This window comes from Humulus lupulus, chromosome X, assembly GCF_963169125.1.
Source record: "Humulus lupulus chromosome X, drHumLupu1.1, whole genome shotgun sequence".
In the NCBI taxonomy this organism is placed as follows: domain Eukaryota; kingdom Viridiplantae; phylum Streptophyta; class Magnoliopsida; order Rosales; family Cannabaceae; genus Humulus; species Humulus lupulus.
This window is the reverse complement of record NC_084802.1, coordinates 29,762,063-29,784,734: the sequence shown is the minus strand read 5'-3', so window position 1 is coordinate 29,784,734 and position 22,672 is coordinate 29,762,063. Positions and strand designations below refer to the sequence as shown.

General features: G+C 32.1%; 1 protein-coding gene across 1 annotated transcript; it reads left to right on the top strand.

The window, feature by feature from the left end:
- The first annotated feature begins 17,395 nt into the window (after positions 1 to 17,395).
- LOC133805666 (uncharacterized) lies at positions 17,396 to 18,421 on the top strand. The gene is made up of 3 exons (XM_062243835.1): positions 17,396 to 17,728; positions 17,801 to 17,994; positions 18,238 to 18,421. Exons 1-3 carry the CDS (start codon positions 17,396 to 17,398, stop codon positions 18,419 to 18,421), a joined length of 711 nt encoding a protein of 236 aa, XP_062099819.1.
- The last annotated feature ends 4,251 nt before the right edge of the window (positions 18,422 to 22,672 follow it).

The following is a 22,672-nucleotide window of genomic DNA, read 5'->3' as shown; positions in this document are numbered from 1 at the left end:
TTAGTGCGTTTTATGGGTTGCGTTGGAACAAGCCCATTTTGCTAGCGCGTTACACAAAAGGGGCGCCAACAAAAGAATGTCCCAGCATTTGCATCAGAGAAACCTTTACTAGCACATTATAATGCGTAAGAGTGTTGATGGCTTTTCCTAATACATTTGGTCAGACATGTCGATATAAAATATTAGGCGAGATATTACCCGTGTGTGTGTGTTTTAATTTCGCAGGTGTAAAGCCCTATCGCGGATGCGTTTAACGTAATACACTAACAAAAAGCATGATGTTGAATCCAAATTTCTATATATATGATTATGTTTTATTCATTTATTTGTTTAATTAACTGTACAGCAATGAAGAATTCGATGGCCGGAATAATAAAAATATTGTATTCAGACTATCTCTAATGAAATTGTAGTGTTAAATGTGATAAATACTATATTTAAAAAATGATTTGTAACATCTTTTTGTGTTGATTTATAGTAGGTTTATTAAACATTTGTGGCTTTTGTAACATTTTTTTGTGTTGATACAAAATTTATTAAAATTTTTGTATCTTCTCTTTTTCTAGTAGTACTATATTATTATTCTCTTTATTCCTCAAACCAAAAGTGGAGAGTAATCTGTTTTCTCATCTATTTTTCTCTCTTCTTCTAGTTTAGTCTTTTATAGGGTCTAGCTTTGGTGTAGTAGCTCTCTTTGGTTGTCATATGAAATTGAGCATTATTTTAAGATTATTAAGAAAAATGTGTATGGTGATATATATAATATTGCAAATTAATTAAGCTATAAACTAGAAAACATATGATTTAATAAAATTTATAATAATAACATATATCATACGAAATTGAAAATAACTAGTTTGAGAAAAGTCAAAGTTAAGTCTTGTGTGTATCACACAATTAGTCCCTTAAAATAGTTGTCTCTTATCCGACTAGTTGAGAATTTCTAATAGTATATATGTCTTCCAGACAAACTGAATGTCGCTTAAACTCTCTATCACCAAGAACACCTTCAAAGCCTGAAATCTCTCTCGTTAATTTTGCTCTATACTTGCAATTAGGCTTGGTAGTTAGGGAGTTGAGTCTTGTTCCAAGTTCAACTATGTTGTGGTCGAGCTTTCCTCTAGTCTTGTCTTGGCTATCTTGTACGTGACAAAATTTGGGTGACATCCAATTTTGTTAAGAGGACAATTTGGTGCTTATTAGTTGCTGCTTAAGTAGCCATTTTAATTATCTTTGGGCATATGCCATTAGCAATGCTCAAACATCAAGAGAAACTTGTGATACATAAACTCGATTTGGTTTTTCCCCAAACTACTTATTTTCAATTTCACATGTTATTTGTTATTGTGTTGTTACATGATTATTATATGTTTTGTCACATTATATGTCTTTTAATTTATAGCTTGATTTGTAATATTACCACACATTTTTCTTTTGTACTTCCAATGCACAATGCCATTTAAAATATTATTTGGAAAAAAATGTGTCATTAATGCTCAATTAAATATTTATTAAAATTCTTTTCAAAAAAGTATACTATGTCATTACATCAATAAATAATATTAATTATCAAATATTTTATTTTTTTTCTTTCAAATGTTAATATTTTCTACTATCTTCCACTTTTTTTCTTTCTCTATTCTACATTGTTATATATTTCTATTATATTATTTAGTATATTTTTTGTTGTTAATTTTTCAAGTTGGGAGTTGTTATAAAGTATTGTAGAAGTTCATGATTTCTTTATTAAATTTTATCTTTGCAATATTATTTTTTACCAAAAACATAATTCAAGCAAAGAAATAAAAATAAAAAAATTTAGCACCAATGTCAATTTATATATTTATTGGTTTTTATTTACGTATTGTTGATATGTATTTGAATGATAAAATGCTATATACTTGAATTTTTTAATTAGCATATGAATGACAAATAACATTTAAATTCATTTGCATATTTATGTAGATAGAACTTATTATTTTAATTTTTTCTACTAAATATTCTTAATTTTAAATATTTAACATGCAATATTTATTTTGTTGGTCTGTCTTGTTAAACATAATAATAATTTTACATTTAAATGTAATTATTACTTCACATCCAAACAAACTATGTATTTTAAAATACTATTTATTAAGTTGCGTATATTTACACAATAACTTTCAAACTCTAACCAGTTTTGAAAAAAGAAAAAAAGGTTTGGCATTTTAAACACATGCAACGTATTTTTGTCATGCCCCCATAGTCAAATTTAGTTACACAACATCATATAGTCAAATTTTCTTATAAATCTATATACTGGGTCCCTCTATATTAATAATTGAAAGAAAAAATACTATGTATAATGTTCTATTTTTAACCATTACATCATAATTATTTAATGACTAATTAGTTTACTGATTTAAAATAAAATAATACGACACATATAGTTATAATTCAAAAATTATATTATAATAATTAATTCTACATTATTAATTATTTTAGAGAACCTACATTATTAATTATTCCTTCACTGAAAAAATATTTCACTCTTTCAATAAATCATTCATTTATTGACTCATTCAAATTGCAATGCATTTATTTGTGGTATTCCTATCTATTATATATTTTAGAAATTTATAATTTTTCTATTTTACTAGACAAAATTTCAATGAATTAAATTCACAAAAACTATTAACTTACTTTTCACTACAAAGTGAAGTATTTAGTTCTCTAATTTTTATCTCATTTTATTTTGGTAGTGAAAATAAAGTGTAATAAATGTTTGTTTAGTATTATTTTAAAAATATATTAATTTATTTTTATTATATTTTTTAATTGTTATATAAATTTTAAATATATAAATAATGTCATATATTATAAAAGAGTGACATAAATATATTAAAAAAAATAAAATAAAGAGTAATGTAAGTTTATTTAAAAAAATATATATATAAATGATAAAAAAATTAAGATTATATATTAAATATTATTATAATAATATTTTATAATATTTGAATTCATATTAATACAATTATAAAATATTTAGTCTACCATAAACAAAAATTTTATTAGATACACACTTTATATATATAAAATTAAATATATTTGTTCAATATTTTACTCTTTCAAGAAGTCAATATTAAAATAAATAATAATAACAAAACCTTTACTTTTTGGACAAATAAAGATATAAATTCACATAAACGTTTATCATTTGTTTTGAATATTTTTTAAGGGAATCTTTTTATCTCAATCTTTATTTTAAAAAATATATATATATATATATATATATATATAAACTCACATTCATATAAATATAATATAACATAATTTTTTAAAAATTAAATAATGAATATTTTTGTTATATTAAATTATATATTATTATATTTTTAATATAAGCTATATTGTTTCCATAAAAGTATCTTTTTAGGGAAATAAAATAAATATTTTAGTATACATAACTAGTAGTACTACTCAATAATTTTCCATATATATTTATATAATTTATAAATTAATGATGTTTAGCATCACTACAAAAATCTTACTTTTAATCTCAACAAATTTTGTGACCAAAAGTAAAAAATTTGTAACCAACCAAAATTATTAGCAAACCCTAAAAAAGATTTTAGGACTCGTCAGGCGCGAGTCATCTATTTTAGAGCCTTAAAAAGTGGGGTGCGATTCCTCTATTTTAATTTTTAAAAAATTAATCGGTAGCCAAAGCTCCCGCTAGAGCTCCGAAAATGATGGCGGCGCCACCACCCCACGGTGGTGGTTCGGGAAAATGATGACTAGGCTTCAAAGCCCAAGTCTCGAGGAGCGTCGTCGTGGTGGTGGTCCTTCTTGGAAAGGCCTAGAATGAATGAATTTGCACTATGATTCTCTCGGACCTCCATGGATTCCGGCGAACGTCGACTTCCAATTTCGATGGCTGTTGAGTTCGATCCTTTAGTGGGGTTTGACACCCAAAGCACAAGGAACTCAGTGGTGGTGGTCGTTTGGGTCGGGGTGGCTCGAGGCGGTCGGAAAACACTCGAAAGTGTTTGGGAAACTTAGCACCACCGCGACTTCGAACGACTCTAAGCGGCGGAGCACGTCGCTTGTGGGGTTGGGCTCGCGGGGGTCGAAGGTCGGCAACCTTTTGCTTCCATTGGTCTGGCGCGTGTCGACGGTGGACAGCGGCAGGGATGCAGTCAGGTCTTGTATTAACGCAGGCGGGAGAGAGAGGGAAAAAGGGCGGCTGATCCTTTTTTTCATCTTCCTTTGTGTGTTGATGAGAAATGATGCCCTAATATAGCCCCAATTCGAAAATGAAAAAAAAAAATTTGTCCTTTTTTACTTAAAATTTGTTAGGACACACTTTGGGAGCCCTCAATACTCTTTTAGGACACCCAAAGTGAGCCCTTAAAAGTCATCACTCATATTATACACTTAAGATTTTATTCAGGTTTTTTAGAACCCACATATATATTTTTAGGACACTCATTGAGAGTCCTAAAATGTATTTTTTTAAGGGCTCTCAATGAGTGTCCTAAAAAGTTCATGAACTTTTGTTAAAAAAATCATATTTTTAGGACACACATCAGTTTTTAGGGCTAGCACCGCGTGTCCTGAAAGAAATTTTTTAAGGACTCTCAATGAATGTCCTAAAAAGTCCAGGAATTGTTTTTATGGCTCGTATCTAGATGAGTGCTCTAAAAAATTTCTTAAAAATTTGTGTTTTGTAGTAGTGATCATACCTATGTCATCACTTGTCAGTAAAAAATCTGTGACAAAAAGTATTAATCACAAAAATTATAATTTGTTGTGACTAATTGTATTTTTAGTCACAACATTCATATATATCATAAGTTATAATATTAAAACTATTTTAGTGACAACTTGTATCTAAATATTGTTTTTCATCGCAAATAATCAAACGATAATTTTTTTTTTGTAGTGGCATATCACATAGAGAGGCTTTTAATTGATCCATTGCTAAAAATAGTGTCTTTTTTTTGTGGGCAAATTTTTAAGAGTTTTTTTTTTTCATAAATACATATTTTTTATGTTTTTTTTTGACATTTTTACTCTTTTTTTTTTTTTCAATTTTACTAACTTAATTTAAAAAAAAACGATTTTAAAGTTTTATAATTACTAAAATATAGTTTCAACTACACATCAACTCCACAACACTATAGTATTGAAAAAGCAACTTAAAATAAACTAGATAGCAATCTCACAATAATACAGTGTTGAAAAAGCAATTACAAATAAATTAGACATTAACCCATTGCATCAACTTAAAAAAAAAAACTAAAAAACAACCTAAAATAACTTTACAGTATTTTAAAATGTGTAAAAAATAAACTAAAAATATATTTCAAAACAACTGAACTTATACCCAAAATAAACTAAAAAGTAAGTGAAAATCAACTAGAAATAAACCTACTGCAAGACGGTGTTGGAAAAGCAACTACAAATCAATTCAACATCAACCCAATAAATGAAAAAAAAAAAAACTAGTTTGAGAAGATAGGTTTGATGATGAGTTTCATCTAAAACGATACGTAGTGGTTCAAAGTATACCTAAAATAAACTAAAAATATATCCAACATACACCAAAAATAAATTAATGATATCCTCAATTAAATATCAACTAGACATCAATAAAAAAAAAAAACTGTATATACATCAACTCACTCAACGACAACTAAAAATCAACTATACCAAAAATATTATGTGTTGGAGTATCTACATTAAAAGTATATAATATTTTAATTATCTAATTTGTAACTTTTTTTTAGTAAACTATATTATAACTAATATTGAATGTATATTTATATATGTTAATGTTAATACAAATTCTCTATTAACTTAAATCTATAGATTCTCCTTTTGTTTATATGTATAAGAGAGTAAGATAATTACGCTAATATATGCAAAAAGGAAAGTAGCATCACACATTCATAATTTGCTACTCAAAGCTAGCACGCGGCAGCCTAAAAACAAGAACAAACAAAAGTAATAGCCAACATGCAAAAATAAGAGCTTGACAGCTAGCAAAATTAGAGGCCAGCATACCAGAAAAAGAAAACCAATTGTATAATACAAGATATATATATATATTTATTGGCCATTCCATTTTTCTACACTTCAAAGCTATTGACTTCATTTCATTGTTAATTTATTATAATTTTAATTATTTATTTTCAGTGAGATTCAAGGAACAAAAAAGAAGAAGAAAAACAACACATTTTTGTCTATATATATTTATATGTATCTCTCTCAAAAATGGATAATAAGACTACTACTATCCTTGTCAAGGTCCTCACTATAAACTGATTCTGTAAGTTTAATTCAAACATATATATATATATATATATTTATATGATAGAAAGAGTGAGAGATATAAATACACAGAGAATTATTTTCCTCCGTTTCAAGGCACACCGACTAAAGGTTTGAAAGGTACATCACAACAACGCCAACAGAGTGAAAGGAAGCTCCAAAGGTCATCTCGGTGATTGATATAAAAGTCGGAAGGTTTGATGGCCATCGATCTCTGTTCCGGCACAGTAAAAATGATATTTTTTGTACGTTAAAAGTGTATTGTGTAAAAATCCCAATTTTTAATCCTATGGTGACAAATTACTAATTGTTTTTTTCCTGAAAAAATTACTAATTGATAATATATATATATATACTATTCTTGATGTGGTATAAAAAGAACGTGGTGTCAAATAAATATTTCGTATTTCAAGTTAAGAAGTTACAAAAACATTAAGAGATAGTACATTACAAATTGATAATATTAAGGTCTCTTTCCTCACAATAATTAACAATTCTATGCTTCGTGATACCACGTATTGACAAGATAATATTTTTGTGACGAATTTAAATAAGTGCAATTGGGCACTAATTATAATATATAATTGGAATTTTAAAACCAATTTTGGTGTTCGGAAGTCTTCGTAAACATATGTTAAGCTCAAAAACGTAAGTGTTGCTTTAAGTTTTAAAAATAGGCCACATGATCCTAATATATCGTATTATTTAAGAAGATGATTAGACATATATTATATACCTCTTCTATATATAAAATGTGTAAGTACGGATACAGTGAGAATTTTTAATTTTAACGGTTTTTTATTTTTATTTTTTTAATGATAATTTTAATAGAATATTTTTATATTTAATAGAATATTTTTATATTTAACGATAATTTGTAAATATTACTTAAACTTAAATAAAATAAAATAAATAATTAAAAAAATTAAAAAATAATATTTTTGAGATATTTTATAATGATAATTATTTAAAAATAATAAAATCATGTGTTTTATAACTTAAATAAAATTTAATTAAACTTAAACTCACTTATTAAAATAATATCATATTAAACATTAATATAATTTACTCTCAATTAGTAACGAATTATTTTAAAAAAAAAACTAGCAAGAAACTTAAATTTAAAATCTACGTATAATATTTAATATTACATTAAACATATGATATATAATTTTTTCTTGTCATTTTTAAATTAAAAATTTAGAACAAATATAAACTTAAGTAAAAATAAATAAATTATTTAATTAAAATAGAATATTTATTTAAAATTTATATGATATTAATATAAATTTAATAAAAATAATTAATAAACTCTATAAATAAAACTAGAGAACGTACACGCTACTTATATTTAATAACTATAAATGTATATATTTATTGAACAAATGTCAAATATATTGTTTTCGAAAACACTTCTATATATATCAAAAGTAGATATATAGATATTTATATACTTAATCATGTAAATTTTGTTTTTGGTGAGTTACAATTAATCATGGAATTATGTGCGTATACAAGTGTATAACGGTTTTTTTTTTCTTTTGAGAACAAGTGTATAACGTTTACGTCAAGCAATTGAGCTTAATGAGTAGTAGTATGTATAATTCCAGCGTATGAGATAAGTACCATAACCTATTCTTATGTATTTTTTTCATTATAAATTTGTAATATATTTATTATTTAGGTGTCAAGACAAAGTACGAAACGACAACGCTTGTAAAAAGATACAATAACAAAAGCAAACGACAAGTCATATGGACAAAGCAAATGACACTCATATCCTTGATTTACTTAATTTCTTTTCATATTATATATATATATATATATATGTTGAAGTTATTATCTAGCATTAATATATATGTAATTCAGTTTATTATAATTATGTCATACTCGATTAAATCGTATTATAAAGTTTAGGTGAAGATATTCCAATTTTTTATTAGATAACCTATACAAGAAAGCGATGCATTAAGAATTGCTTAATATAGAATTCTTGTATTAGAAAAATAGCTAAAAAAAATTGAAACATCACTTTTATGCTTATAATTATTAATATTCGTTTTTTTTTGTTAAAGTTAATTATTTCCAAAATTATAATTATCATTAAATTAAAATAAGTAATTAATAAAAATATAATATTTTATAATGTTCTTTTAGTAATTATTTATAAAATGATAACTGGATGTCTGGAATTTTCGTCCGTCGAAAATGTCTCTGGAAGACCATTATACATAAAATTAATCAAACAAAATTATTATAAAAAAAAATATATGTATAATCATTTTTGCCAAACACCTCTTAAAATATAATACTCATCATTTTCTGAAATCTTTTGCATATTGTACATTGAATATTGTTAGTAAAAATAAATAGTAGTTCTGGTCTTTTTCATAGGTAACAATTTAACATACATAGTATATTTAAATAAATAAAAATAACATCTTAACATATATAGTGAATTATTAGAGGAAACAACTAAATTGACATATACTGACAATTATCTGTAATTAGACTACAGCAAATTGTCACCATTAAAAAGAAAAAATAGTGACCTTTTACTAAACTTTAGCAGCCTATTTAATGACCTTTATTATTTTTAAAAAGTAATGTATATAATAATAAAAAAAATATATGACTCCATATGAGAAAACTACAAAAATACAAGTTGGAATTTTCAAAGTATGTTTGTATAATGAAGAATCTGAAAATCAAGTTGATGATGGCAAAGACCTTGGTTCAATATTAGGGAGACAATTAATAAAGCAAGTCAATGTAAGCTCGAAGATAAAGTATGTGACAAAGTTGAATATTATAAGCATTCTAGTCATTTTCTATAAGCAAAAACTTCCAAATAAGTAGGTTAGACTTCGAGTCCAAGTTCCCTTTCAAAACTTTAAAAAATAAAATTAAATGTATATTTATTAAAAAATAAAAATAAAAAAATGTGAAAAGCAACTCCTCCTATTTGAATATGATCCCTATAGAAATTTTCAAAAACCCACTGTCTTATCGCTTATCACATAAATTATTACTCAACCACTTGCTACATATTTTATATAATTTGTATGTATAAGCAGACTTGAATATCTACTCTTTGTTAAAATAATAAAAAATTGTCTTATTTATTTACTTATTCTCATTAATTTGTGACTGTTGTTTGTTAATGCAAGTTGCATTGGTCTTTTCTTTTTCAAATAATTCAATGATGCCATACATTGGTTAGCTGTCTACCATTCATCTATATTTATAAAATTTTATACATATTATATAGGATAAGTATTTTTTGACTTGAGGGATTTTTTTTTTATATTGGAAAAATTAATTAATATATCTGCAGCCAAAAGATTTGAATTTTATTTATTTATATATTGGAAAGAAAAAAAAACTCATTTCCATGTATATCAAGTACTTAACATGACGATATACCATATATGATTGCAAATGGTGGTGGAGTCTTTTTTGAGAGAACATTGTCCTTTAAATTCAAGGAACTTCATCACCTCATCTCATTTTACTACGTTACAAGACACTAATTCACATGTATGGACTTGTTGAATTTTAGGGTTTCTTTCTGATAGTTGTTCTCTTGAATTTGACACAATTGACATAATAAATTGTTGAAAAAAAGGGTAATCAATTTGGTTCTTAAATTTGGAAATAATGACAGTCAATCAATATCCTTAAATTTATGGTTTAGAGCAAAGTTAATAAAGTGTTAAAAATAGAGTTTATTACTATATTTTAGTTCGTTTTAAGAAAATATTACTTCAATGACATTCTAAAAAGTGTCAATTTTAGTACATGCTAAAAGTTGTACCAAATTTGACACAAAATATAACATGAACTAAATTCAACACAGAAATAAATTTTATTTTTTTTATTTACTATATTTACACTAATTATTATGATTTATTAATTAATAATTAATGACTAATTTTGTTATTTATTTACTTAGAAAATTTTGTAAAATAGATTAAGTTCATTAAAAGAAATTTCATTTTTTATATCTTTTTAATAAATATTAAATGATTATTAATTAATTTTCATCTTCCGTAATCGAGCACAATTGTCAAATTTGGTCATAATACTCATTAATTTTTTGTGCTAAATTTGACACAAAACTCACACACATTGAAGATGGTCTTAACTATTGATATTCAATGTATATGTTAAATTTTAATAATTTAGAATTAAGCATCAATTTTTTTGTAAATTCCATTAAAGACAAATAATTAAAAAAATTGAGAATATTAGTTTGCAATTTTACGAATAAATTCAAAGAAAAGGCGCTCAAAATCTTAAATTTGTGATGTTCCTTATAATTAATCACTTAACCCTTTACCATTAGAGTCTCTAGTGCTTATGTATGTTGGCAGGAATTATAATCAAATTCATTTGAAATTTAAATAAATTACATTCAAATTTATCATACAATATTATTCCTAATTACAATTATATATGAACTAATAAAAATGGAAGAGAAGCTGCCTTATTAGTTGGACTTTTAGGAGAAAAAGATTTAGTGTGCATTGGTAATAATTATATGATGCCCCGCCATTGCGGCTGTGTGGAAGATTAAAAGCTACCTCTCCTCAAAATAAATTTCTATATAAAAAAAGAAAAAAGAAGAAGAAGAAAGAATTAACTTATTATGAAATGACGTATTATTTTATTATTAATTATTAGATATTTTTCTTTTGTCAATCATTTATAGATTAATACAAGTATATAATTATTTAATATATATTTATATGATGTTCTAGAGACAAGTTTTAGAAATACCAGATTTTAATTCGTCCACCAAAGAGAAAAACCAACAAATTACTTTTAGATATTTAGGTATAAGATATAACAGATTTATCACTAATTATTATGAAATCACATATTCTCAATCTCAAATAGTTGAGTATATCTAATATTTTATATATATCTTTGCCGTATTAGATCTTGCCTCTTTATTCTCCGTGAAGAGAATCTAGTCAAGTATTAAGTTTATCATAATTTATTAAATCGTTAAATCAAATTAAATATAATTATCAAAATTAAAACACATCTTTAATGACATCTAAAGTTGGAATATTTATCTAATACTAATTATATATTGTCTAATACTAATTATAATTAAAATCTCATGAATATGGAGCCATACCTTAACAAAGGTAATTATGATTTACAAAGAATATAATTTAAAGTATGGTATGCAAAATCACACACACTTACATGCACTCTCATGTTCATCCAACCATTTTGAACTCAACTTATGTAGAACTTAGTATAGGAAATGATGATGAAAATTATGAAAGAAGAAGAAGACCTAGGGTTTATTATAGTAAATAAAAGCAATCTTGTCACATAGAAAACATACTTGTAGTAATTATTATATCACTCTTTTACCACTATTAGAAATTTATTTTAGTGGAGTAACCAAATAAAATTGAATATTTTGAGTCCGAATAACTTTTTTGATGTAATGCATTAAATTATTTTACGATAATATATTATTTAAATATTTTTTATTTTTGAAAATTAATTTATACATTAATTATAATTATTACTTATGTTCCCCTATTACTAATTTTTATGTGCTTAAATTGAGTTTCCATGGAAACGTGGTCAACTTATTATCAACAAAATTACTAAAAGTTATTGCACACAGCACATACCACATAGCACATACCACATAGCACACAGCACATATAATATTTCATGTTTGAAAATTTGGTCACATTTACATTCATATATATAGTTGTAGTCGATTCATATATACATCATTCACGAGCAATCAAATAAAAAATTATTCCCACAAAAAAAAATTGAATTATTATTAATTATGATAGAAAGAGATTTGTCTTAGTGAAGCAATCAAATAAAATTGAATTATTATTAGTTATGATAGATAGAGATTTGTCTTAGTGAAGCAATCAAATAAAATTGAATTATTGAGTCCAAATAAAAATTATGATGTAATGCATTAAATTATCTTATGATAATAAATTATTTAATTTTTTTATTTTGAAAATTAGTTTATATACATTAATTGCATCATTATTACTTATGTCCCCTACTATTACTAATTTTTATGTGCTTAAATAGAAATTACATGGAAATTAACGTGGTCAAATTATTACCAACTAAATTACTAAAAGGTATTCCACAAAGCATATATCATATAAATATATATAAATAATTTTTCAAGTTTGGAAAATTGGTCACATCCATATATATATATATATATGTAGTCGATCCAAACAAATATCATTCACTCTTATAAATAATTGATTAATTTGGTTCACACCACCATGCTTAATACCTTTTTCTTAGGGGGGAACCTAAATAATTATCATGGCCGACAATATAATTTACTTGTTACAGTAACTCTTTCTTTTTTATAAATTATATTTTTCTACAAATCAAAATTTTATTCTAATTTTAGTCTTTAATAAACAACTCAAATAACCATTACAAAAAAAAAAAAAAAAATCAGACAATCTAATAACTTTTCAATCACGAGATTGTCGTGGTAATGATATTATAGGTCACCTAAAAAAATTTATTTTTTAAAAACATGAATTAATATTTATTAATTAGTTTTGTTGTTTGGAAGTGACTGTCTCAAATTTATGGTGTAATCGTGACATGAAATAAGAAGTGAGCCACATATTTTAAATAGTTTTTATTTATTTATCTAAACAATTTTCATGCACCCAATAGGTCCTTGACACTTAATAGGCCATTATCATTACAGAAATAGATAGATCACTTGGTGGTGATACATAATGACTTTCTTATCAATTATTTAAAGGTCAATTTTATTAGTTAATGTGAGATTGAAATAGTATATTTTTAGAGTATTTTTAATAATTAGGAGCTTTAGCGTGACCCCTTTTACATCCCACATGAAGTATTAGTATATTTGTAAATTTTTTTTTTTTTACATATCTATATATCAACAAGAACTTAATTATAATAATATCCCCAACAATTTTTTTTTTATAATAATATAGTATAGAAAAAATAATGTAATAAAATAACTATAAATCTATCATACTTCTTATAATAAAATTATTCTGAAATTAGAATATCATTAATTACTCTCTCAACATAACAACTTACTACAGATATTTAATTTATTCTTCAAAATTTTAACAATATGGAGACTAAAGTTTCAAGATCAACGATTCAGTGAATTTCATCTCCTTCAGGTCATTAAAAGTTAATATTGTTATATTATTTTAAATAATATAATATTAGATTAAATTATGTGACAAAATGTGATTTGTCACACAAATGTGATTTGTCACACCTTGTAACATATTATTGAGAGTTACAAAATTAGACACATGTGTGTGCTCAAATGTAACATATTTTGGTATTACAAAATCAATTACAAATTTGTAACTCCCAAATATTATCCAATAATGTGTAGATTGAGAGTTACACATTTGTGTTTGAATTTCATAGAGTCACTATGTAATATGACTATTGAAGACATGTTTTTAACTCCCATGAGGTGTATGGAGGTTACCAAATCATGTAGGAAGAGATTTGTAATGCCCTAAAATCCCTAATGAGGTTTAATGGTTGAATTAGTAGGTCAGGAGGGTCATAATTGATTTATTATGTCATTAAATGATTATGTACATGTTGATGTGAATTATATTATAATATAATGTTAAATGCATGCATGTGGGTCCACATTTCATTATAGGGGCATTTTGGTAATTTGGTCCGTTGAGGGTGTAATTGTGTATTTTCATGCATGTTGATGAACTATTGTTGAGGCCACATAATAATGTGGATTTGTTCGAGCCATTCGGCATGAGACGATCTTTGAGTAACAAGTTAGCAGTTTGGTCATAACATGTTTAAGTTCGAGGCTCGGGGTGAGTCTCGGGGTGGTTTGATGATTAGAGCATTACCGGGAATTAAAGGGTAATGGGATATGATTTTATTAGTATTTGAGAATAACGGGAATTGGAGGGCGTTTGTTGACCCTTGATTTGGCCAACGACACAGAGTCAAAATAACGACAATGAAACAAAAAGAAATCAAGATTGGAATCAAATGGTAAAAATGTGACACAAATGATTTATAGTGGTTCGGCCCCAACTGTGTGGTAATAACCTACGTCCACTTAATGTTATTATTGATGTTGAATCTCAATGCCGTGATCAAAGAACTAGGGTTCTTGAGTTTCACAAGCCTTAGGAGAATTACAACTTTTCGGTGGATAATCACCCTCTACTCTCCCTCTATGAATATTCAGATTCAAGGTTCAAAAGTCCCTTCCTTGAGCCTTCTCATTCATATTTATAGGCTCAAGGGAGTTACATGGGCCAATGGGCCTTAATTATCCTTAATATCAGCGTATCAAGGCAATAAAGAGAAAATAATAAATGTAGTTATTACAAGATTACATATCTTTAAAGGGAATAAACTGAAGCACGCGACCAGACTGGTCGCATCTAATCACGAGATCTGAGGATGGAAGAAACACCTGGTCGATTGTCGAACAACATTCCTTCATTTTGACGTTGCCACATGTAATAAATTCTTGCCACGTCATCAGGAGCCATTTTTAAGTAAACATTTGCGCCCCCCCCCCCCCCCCCCCCCCAAATTTATTTTACTGCGACTAGCATAAAGTAAACTTAAGAGACCGACTCTTCACGTACCCCACCAAATCTGTCAGAGCCGCCCATACCTTCTCGAAAAAGGCAACCAATCATGTATTTTCAGTTTCCCAAAAGTTTTCTGACGGCTGTTGCGTTTCCCCATGCTTCGAAAAATTAATCTCATTATTACCTCTTTTATAGTGCCACAATCAATATAAATAATCCCCCAGGATCATTTTTCACTTTTTAATTTTCACTTTCTCCTCAAGAACACTGAAGAACAAAGCGTAGAAAACTCAAAAACCCAGACGACCTTGACGATCCACGGAGATTCTGCCCAGCCAACCGACTTAGTGTCTCAGAAACTTGCTTCAATCTTTACCTAAGTAAGTTTATCAACCTTTTCAGTCGTTGAAATGCTATGCAATATCTCTTTTATATCTGTTTCGTATCCTGAGTTCTTGAATGTTCTTAACAGAACTGTTTTGGGGTAAATGGGCATATAGATATTAGTATTGAATTTGGAAGGAAAATAACACTTTGCTGGGATGATGAACTAATTAGGTAGTTAGGATTATAACTTTAGGGCGTGAAATCTAAGTAAAAATTCGATTTCTAAACTTGTAGAAAACACTGGGTTTCCTTCGCCCTTTCAGAGTCAAAAAGTTTTTTCTGAAAAACTTTTCACTTCTGTTTTTTAATCCATTTTCCAAACTGTTCGCTTGAAATGTAGTGTTTTTTGTCAGAATGCTGCTGGTCGTATAAAAACTTAACTTTTATACACGAGCAGTGTTATTCCAACTTTTAAACATCTTGATGCTTTTGGCCATTAGATTCTCATCTCCCCTTTTCTGTTTGCAGATTTTCATGCAAGATCCATGGGGAGGTGAGAGGCCAATCGACGACGATCTGCTAGCCCAACTGCTCGAGGATGAAGAACAACCGTCGCTGCTAGTTCCAGAAATCCCTTTTTCTCGAATTCCCCCAAACATACCTCTTTCTAGTCCATCCAAAATGGGTAGAGTAAAATCCGCTGCCCAGAAAAAGAAAACAACAAAACCTTCCGAAAATCGGCCTGTTGCCCGGGCTGAGATTCCTTCGACCAGTGGTAGAGCTGAAACCACTGATCCCGAAATCCAAACACAGGCCTGTCTTCGCAATGCCATTCGACCAGACGTCGAATGGTACCTTGCTCCCCCTAGCACGATCATTGCTAGGATGATAAGTAATTTCCTCAGAAAGTATGGACTTTTTGGGGTTACTTTATTTCTTCCTACCATCGACCAACAGGCAAACCTTCCTGGCAGCGCCTTCAGCGCCTGGTCGAGGTACCACATTGAGGGAGGAGAAATCCTGCCTCTTCATCCTTACTTCCAAGGAGTGGCTAATTATTTCGGGGTCGCTCCCTTCCAAATAATTCCAAACGGGTATAGGATGCTTTTCACACTCTATATCCTTTACAGCCATAAAAAATGGCATGTTCCTTCTCCTCACGAGATCAAGTACCTGTTCGATCTCAAATCTAACCCCAACCAGGACAACACGGGGTTCTTTCATCTCTGCCACCAAGAAACGACCCGCACTTTCCTGAGTGATACCACCTTCAAATCCAATGTGGGGAAGTACCATCTAGAGTAGTTTTTGACTACCGACATGGTCGCCAACAACCTAGCCTTCACCCAAGGAGGTAACTTCTTCGTTTTTCTGGTCGTTTATTTTCCTTGTATTTTATCCGCATTCCCCTTAATGAATTAGCATATTTCAGGTCCATGGCTGCGACCGGCTCCTACTCCAAAAATGGAGGTCCGAGCAGCACTACTGGCCAGCATGACTGACGTAGAGAAGAGCGTCAAACAGCTGGTCACTAAGGCCAACCTGAGACTGGTCGGGCTTCTGACACCTCACCAGGACGTGAGGGAGTCCACGACGGGGAGTGCCACCGGTGAGGAAATTCCCGAGCAGCACCAAGATGTGTCGTAACCTCAAAGGAGGATACCAACTGGTGTGACAATCAAGGAACCCTCTAGCACACCGCGAGCGGCTGCACCTGCCCCTTCGGGAAAGGGAAAAAAGAAAGCTTCTGAACCCCTTGCACCTATCGACGAGTCTTCAGATGAGAACGGTACTGATCTCTCGCTCTTAGATAGTTTGCCAATTCCCTATCACTTATTTGACGGGGACGACAACTTTAAATACACTCCCACTTTAGATTCAGACTTCTTCATGCCAGAGAGTGAGTGTAACATTAGTAAAGTATATAATGTAGCGACCAATAATTATAGCTCGGGTATTTTACTTACAATTGCCTTTGATTCCTTTTTTGACATAGCACACTCATTTTTTTATACTATCTAACTGTTCGGGTACTTGTCTTCTTGCAGATATGCCATCCAAGAGATGTTCGACATGTACAGTGCACCTGATGCCCCTGCGAGCAAGAAGAAGGCGAGCAGGCGGCATCACGGGGAATGAGGCAAAGAGCCTCGGCCAAGAAAACCCGCATTGAGGACCCACCAGCAGCTGGTCCTTCAAAAAATACAACACCACCTCCTTCTCCCCTCGAGCAGCAAACTCCGCCTGCACCGGTCGAGTCGACCCCTTCCCCACCGGCTCCTGTTGATCATACACAGCTAGCAGCTCTTGTCCAAACATGGGATGACATACCGAGCCGCGCTCTAAGATCGGCCAAGGATAGGATGACAAGGATCCTGAGGCACGAGCGTAGCCGAGAAGCTATGGTTGGGACAGAGTCGATGGATGTCGACCATATCTTGAATCGCACCCTAAACGAGCTTGCCAGTGTAAGTTGTCTCTTCCTATTGAGACAATCTTTTTATCTATAATAGTCATTTTAACTTTTGTTCTGATCGTAGGCAATGTTGACCGTGACTGCCAGCCAGCTTCGCTCGGGGGTCATCACTGAGCAATCCAAGTCGTCCGAGCAACGACATGCTGAGGAGCTTAAGGCTGCTGAAGAGAAATATGCAGAGCAGCTCGAGGAGGCTCAGAAGGAAAATGCAGCATTGCTTGAGGAGAAAAATAAACTGGTCGAGGAGATGGCGCAAAAGTAGGCTGCTCTGAACAAAGCCCTTGAGGCAAAGGAGAAGTACAAAGAGTCTCATCTTATCAACTTTCGCGACGCCAAAAAGCTAGAGGCGGACCTGATCGAGAGTAGGCAGGAGGCTGAAAAGTTGGAGGTTCGGATCAATGATCTCGAAAAAGCCAACGCCAGCAATCTGGAGAGGTACAAGGGTGCCACGTCTAAGTGTTTCTATGATTTCTGGAAACACAACCAAGGGGCTGATTTCAGCTATCTTCCTGAGTGCATGAGGCAAACTGAAATAGCCCGATGCGCTTCTCGCTTGGAGGAGGAAGAAAGAGCGAAGATCCCAGCCTCGCCCGAAATCTCCTTGGCCACTGACATGGAAGGTGTGGACAATGAAGCCGAAGTTGTAGTCGACCAGGAAAATCCACAAGATCCTCCTGCCTCCTGATTATAATGTTTTTATATTTTTTGTTTGTACTTTAAAACAATTATTTTTATTGCTGCATGGGCAGCTTTTACTTTTAATCAGACAATTACATCCGAGCAGTAACTGCTCGCGGTGTAAAAGTTTTCCTTTTTGATATTATAATACCCTTATTTTATTATAACATCTGTTCGCATGACCAAACTTAGCATAGTACTTTGGTTTGATTTAACAAAATACAAAATTTTGAAAAATACTCTAAGTACCGCAACATGCTTTCACTTATTTTGCTCATGTGTTTACATACCTTTCGATATGCTTTGTCTACTAGATGTCTTATATGCCTCCCAAGTGATTGAGGAACTCTAGGTCCTCAGTCACTTGCCTTTACCGAAACTTGTTCGAACATTTCTGCTCGGAATAAAAACTTGTAAAAATACAGCAAAATAGCATACGTAATGAGCAAATACTTGTAATAAATACAATAGTTGGCAAGAATGGCTGACTGCGCACAGTCCCTTTTATTTCTCGTAATAAATGGACAAAACATGTATATACGAGTGATAAAAGAAATGACCTTACACTTATAAGCGATCAGTCACATAAAATGACCAACCCTTTTTCATAACTTGTAAAAAGTAAAATTAATACAAGCCAATTCTTTAAGAAGAATTGTTTATTGATAGTACTTGCGCAGGTGTTCTCCATTCCAATAGCGAGGAATAAGATCTCCATTTAAGTGAGCAAGTTTGTAAGTGCCTGGATGGAGGACTTCTTGAATTTGGTACGATCCTTCCCAATTAGGCCCGAGTACTCCAGCAGCCTGGTCGCTGGTGTTGAGGAAAACCCTTCGAAGTACGAGATCTCTGACATTGAATTTCCTTTCACGTACTTTAGAATTGAAATACTGGGCGACCTTTTGCTAGTAAGCAGCTACTCAAAGTTGGGCTTGCTCTCACTTTTCATCGACCAAATCAAGAGATTCCATCAATAGCTGACTATTAGAGCCTTGATCGTACGCTATTCTTCGATGCGACGGCGGATCTAACTCAACAGGCAGCATAGCCTCATATCCATAAGCTAAGGAAAATGGAGTATGGCCTGTTGTTGTTCGATGGGAAGTTTTGTGCGACCAAAGGACTTCAGGCAATTGCTCTGGCCATGCCCCCTTCACTTCCTCAAGTCTTTTCTTCAGAGTATCCTTTAGCGTTTTATTGACTGCCTCAACTTGCCTGTTTGCTTGAGGGTAAGAAACTGAAGAAAAGCTCTTGATGATTCCATGTCGCTCGCAAAAATCTGTGAACAAATCACTATCAAATTGGGTGCCGTTGTCTGAAACAATCTTTCTTGGCAACCCATAGCGACACACGATGTTCTTGACTACAAAATCCAGCACTTTCTTGGTCGTTATGGTTGCAAGTGGTTCAGCTTCGGCCCCTTTGGTGAAGTAATCGATGGTTACTACGACGTACTTGACGCCGCCCTTTCCTGTGGGCAAAGATCCAATTAAATCTATACCCCAGACTGCGAACGGCCACGGACTTTGCATCTGTTTTAGCTCATTAGGGGATGTTCGTGGAATTTTTGAGAACCTCTGGCATTTGTCATACCTCCGCACAAATTCCATCGAGTCTTCATTCATTGTTGGCCAGAAGTATCCTTGCCTTAAGATCTTTTTTGATAAACTCTGCCACCCAGCATGATCCCCACAAAATCCTTCGTGGACCTCTCTCATCAATTCTTTGGCCTTCTCTTTTGAAATACACCTGAGGAGTGGCATTGAGTATCCCCTTCGATACAAAATTCCATCGACCAAGATATACCTAGCAGCCTGCCGCTGAAGGGTCCTGGCTTTGTTTTTGTCCGTTGGCAACACACCCATCGTCAGATACTCTATGTACGGTGCCATCCATGTATCCGCCGCCTGAATCACCAAAGAGTTCTCTTTTGCTCAGATTCTTGGTCCAGATAGTCATTCAACTGACACTATGTTTAGGGTGTCAGCATCCTTGGCACTTGCTAACTTGGCCAAAGCATCAACGTTTCAATTTTGGTCGCGAGGTACTTGCTGGAGGGTGTACTTATCAAACTGCGCCAATAGATCCTTTGCTTTATTTAAGTAAGCAACCATTTTTAAGCCTCGGGCCTGATATTCTCCAATGATTTGATTGACCACTAGTTGAGAGTCACTGTAGATATCAAGTGACTTTATGTGCAAACTTCTGGCTAACCGTAACCCTGCGAGCAGTGCTTCATATTCGGCTTCGTTGTTAGAGGCAGTGAAGTCAAATCTGATTGCACAGTGAAATTGATGCCCCTCAGGTGTTATCAAAATCACTCCTGCTCCTTGCGTGGTGCTCATTAGAAGAACCATCTGTAAACAACTTCCAAGAAGGAGTTTGGCTTTGAGCCTCAGGTTCTTTAGGACCCTCTGGCTGCTCGCCGTCTGGAGGCCTAGTGAGTTCTGCGACGAAATTGGCTAGAGCCTGTCCTTTTATTGCTGCTCGTGGCATGTAAGAGATATCAAACTGCCAAGTTCGACCGCCGATTTCAATAATCGGCTTGCAGCTTCTGGTTTCTGCAGAACTTGCCGTAGAGGTTGGTCGGTCAAAACTGTGATTGGGTGAGCTTGGAAGTATGGCCACAATTTTTTGGAGGCCAAGATCAGGCAATAGGATAATTTTTCAATAGGTGGATATCGCAGCTCCGCCCCTATTAGCCTCTTGCTTACATAATAAACAGCCTTTTGCACGCCTTCCTCTTCTCTTACTAAGACAACACTAGCAGTGTATTCTGTGATCGCCAAGTAGATGAACAAAGTTTCTTTATCGACCGGCTTTGATAGAATCGGTGGTTGCAACATGTGAGTTTTTAAGGCTTGAAAAGCCTGTTCGTAATCCTCCGTCCATTCGAATCTCTTGTTGCCTCTGAGTAGATTAAAAAATGGGACGCATTTGTCTGTTGATTTGGAAATAAATCTACTGAGAGCAACAATTCTCCCGGTCAGGCTTTGAACACCTTTGATTTTTGTTGGCGATTTCATATCAACCAGGGCTTTGATCTTCTCGGGATTGGCTTCAATTCCTCGCGAGTTTACTATAAATCCCAAGAATTTCCCTGATCCAACTCCGAAGTAGCACTTGAGGGGATTCAACTTCATTTGATATTTGTTCAAGACATTGAAGCATTCTTGAAAGTCCCTTATATGCCCTTCTGTTTTCTTCGACTTAACCAGCATGTCATCGACATATACTTCCATGTTTGTGCCGATCATCTCCTTGAACATGTGGTTGACCAGTTGCTGGTAAGTCGCACCAACGTTTTTCAAACCGAAGGGCATTACTTTGTAATAGTAAAGCCCTGTATCAGTCTAAAAGCTAGTGTGATCCGCATCAAGAGGATGCATACTGATCTGATTATATCCAGAGTATGCATCCATGAATGAGAGATTCTCGTGCCCTGCAGTGGCATCGACCAGTTGGTCGATTCTAGGGAGTGGGAAACAATCTTTAGGGCAGGCTTTATTAAGGTCTGTGAAATCCACTCATGTTCGCCACTTGCCATTCGGCTTGGGAACAAGCACGGGATTAGAGACCCATGATGGATAAAATGCTACCCTGATGAATCCATTCTCCTTCAGCTTCTCGACTTCTTCCTTTGGAGCTTTTGATCTATCTTTATCGAGCAGCCTCCTTTTCTATTGCACTGGCGAAAAACTCTTATCTATATTAACAGGACATGGCTAATGACTGTAGGGTCTATTCCAACCATATCTTTATGCGACCAGGCAAAGACTTCCTAGTTTTTCCTCAAAAATTCCACCAGTGCTTGCTTCGTTGTTGTCTAAAAGTTTTTACCGACTTTCACAACCCTGGTCAGATCTTCTTCATTGAGTTGGACCTTCTCAAGGTCCTCGATGGGTCCTATTTCTTCATCAAAATCCCCAAATCGAGGATCTAAATCTCTGTCCTCACTTTGGGAAACGCCCTATTTGGTGACATCATCACCTGACTGGGCTTGTACATCAATAGCCGTTTGCAACTCTTTTCTGGAAACTTCCCTCGATACACCTTTCTTTGCCTTAGATATCGAGGCATTGTAGCACTCCCTCGCTTCCTGCTGATTTCCCAACACGCATCCTACCCCTGCGTCGGTTGGGAATTTCATGGCAAGGTGCCATATCGAGGTAACGGCTCGTAGGTCGACCAAAATTGGCCTTCCAATTACAGCATTATACGCTGAAGGACAATCAACTACTAACTATGAAAGTGGTGA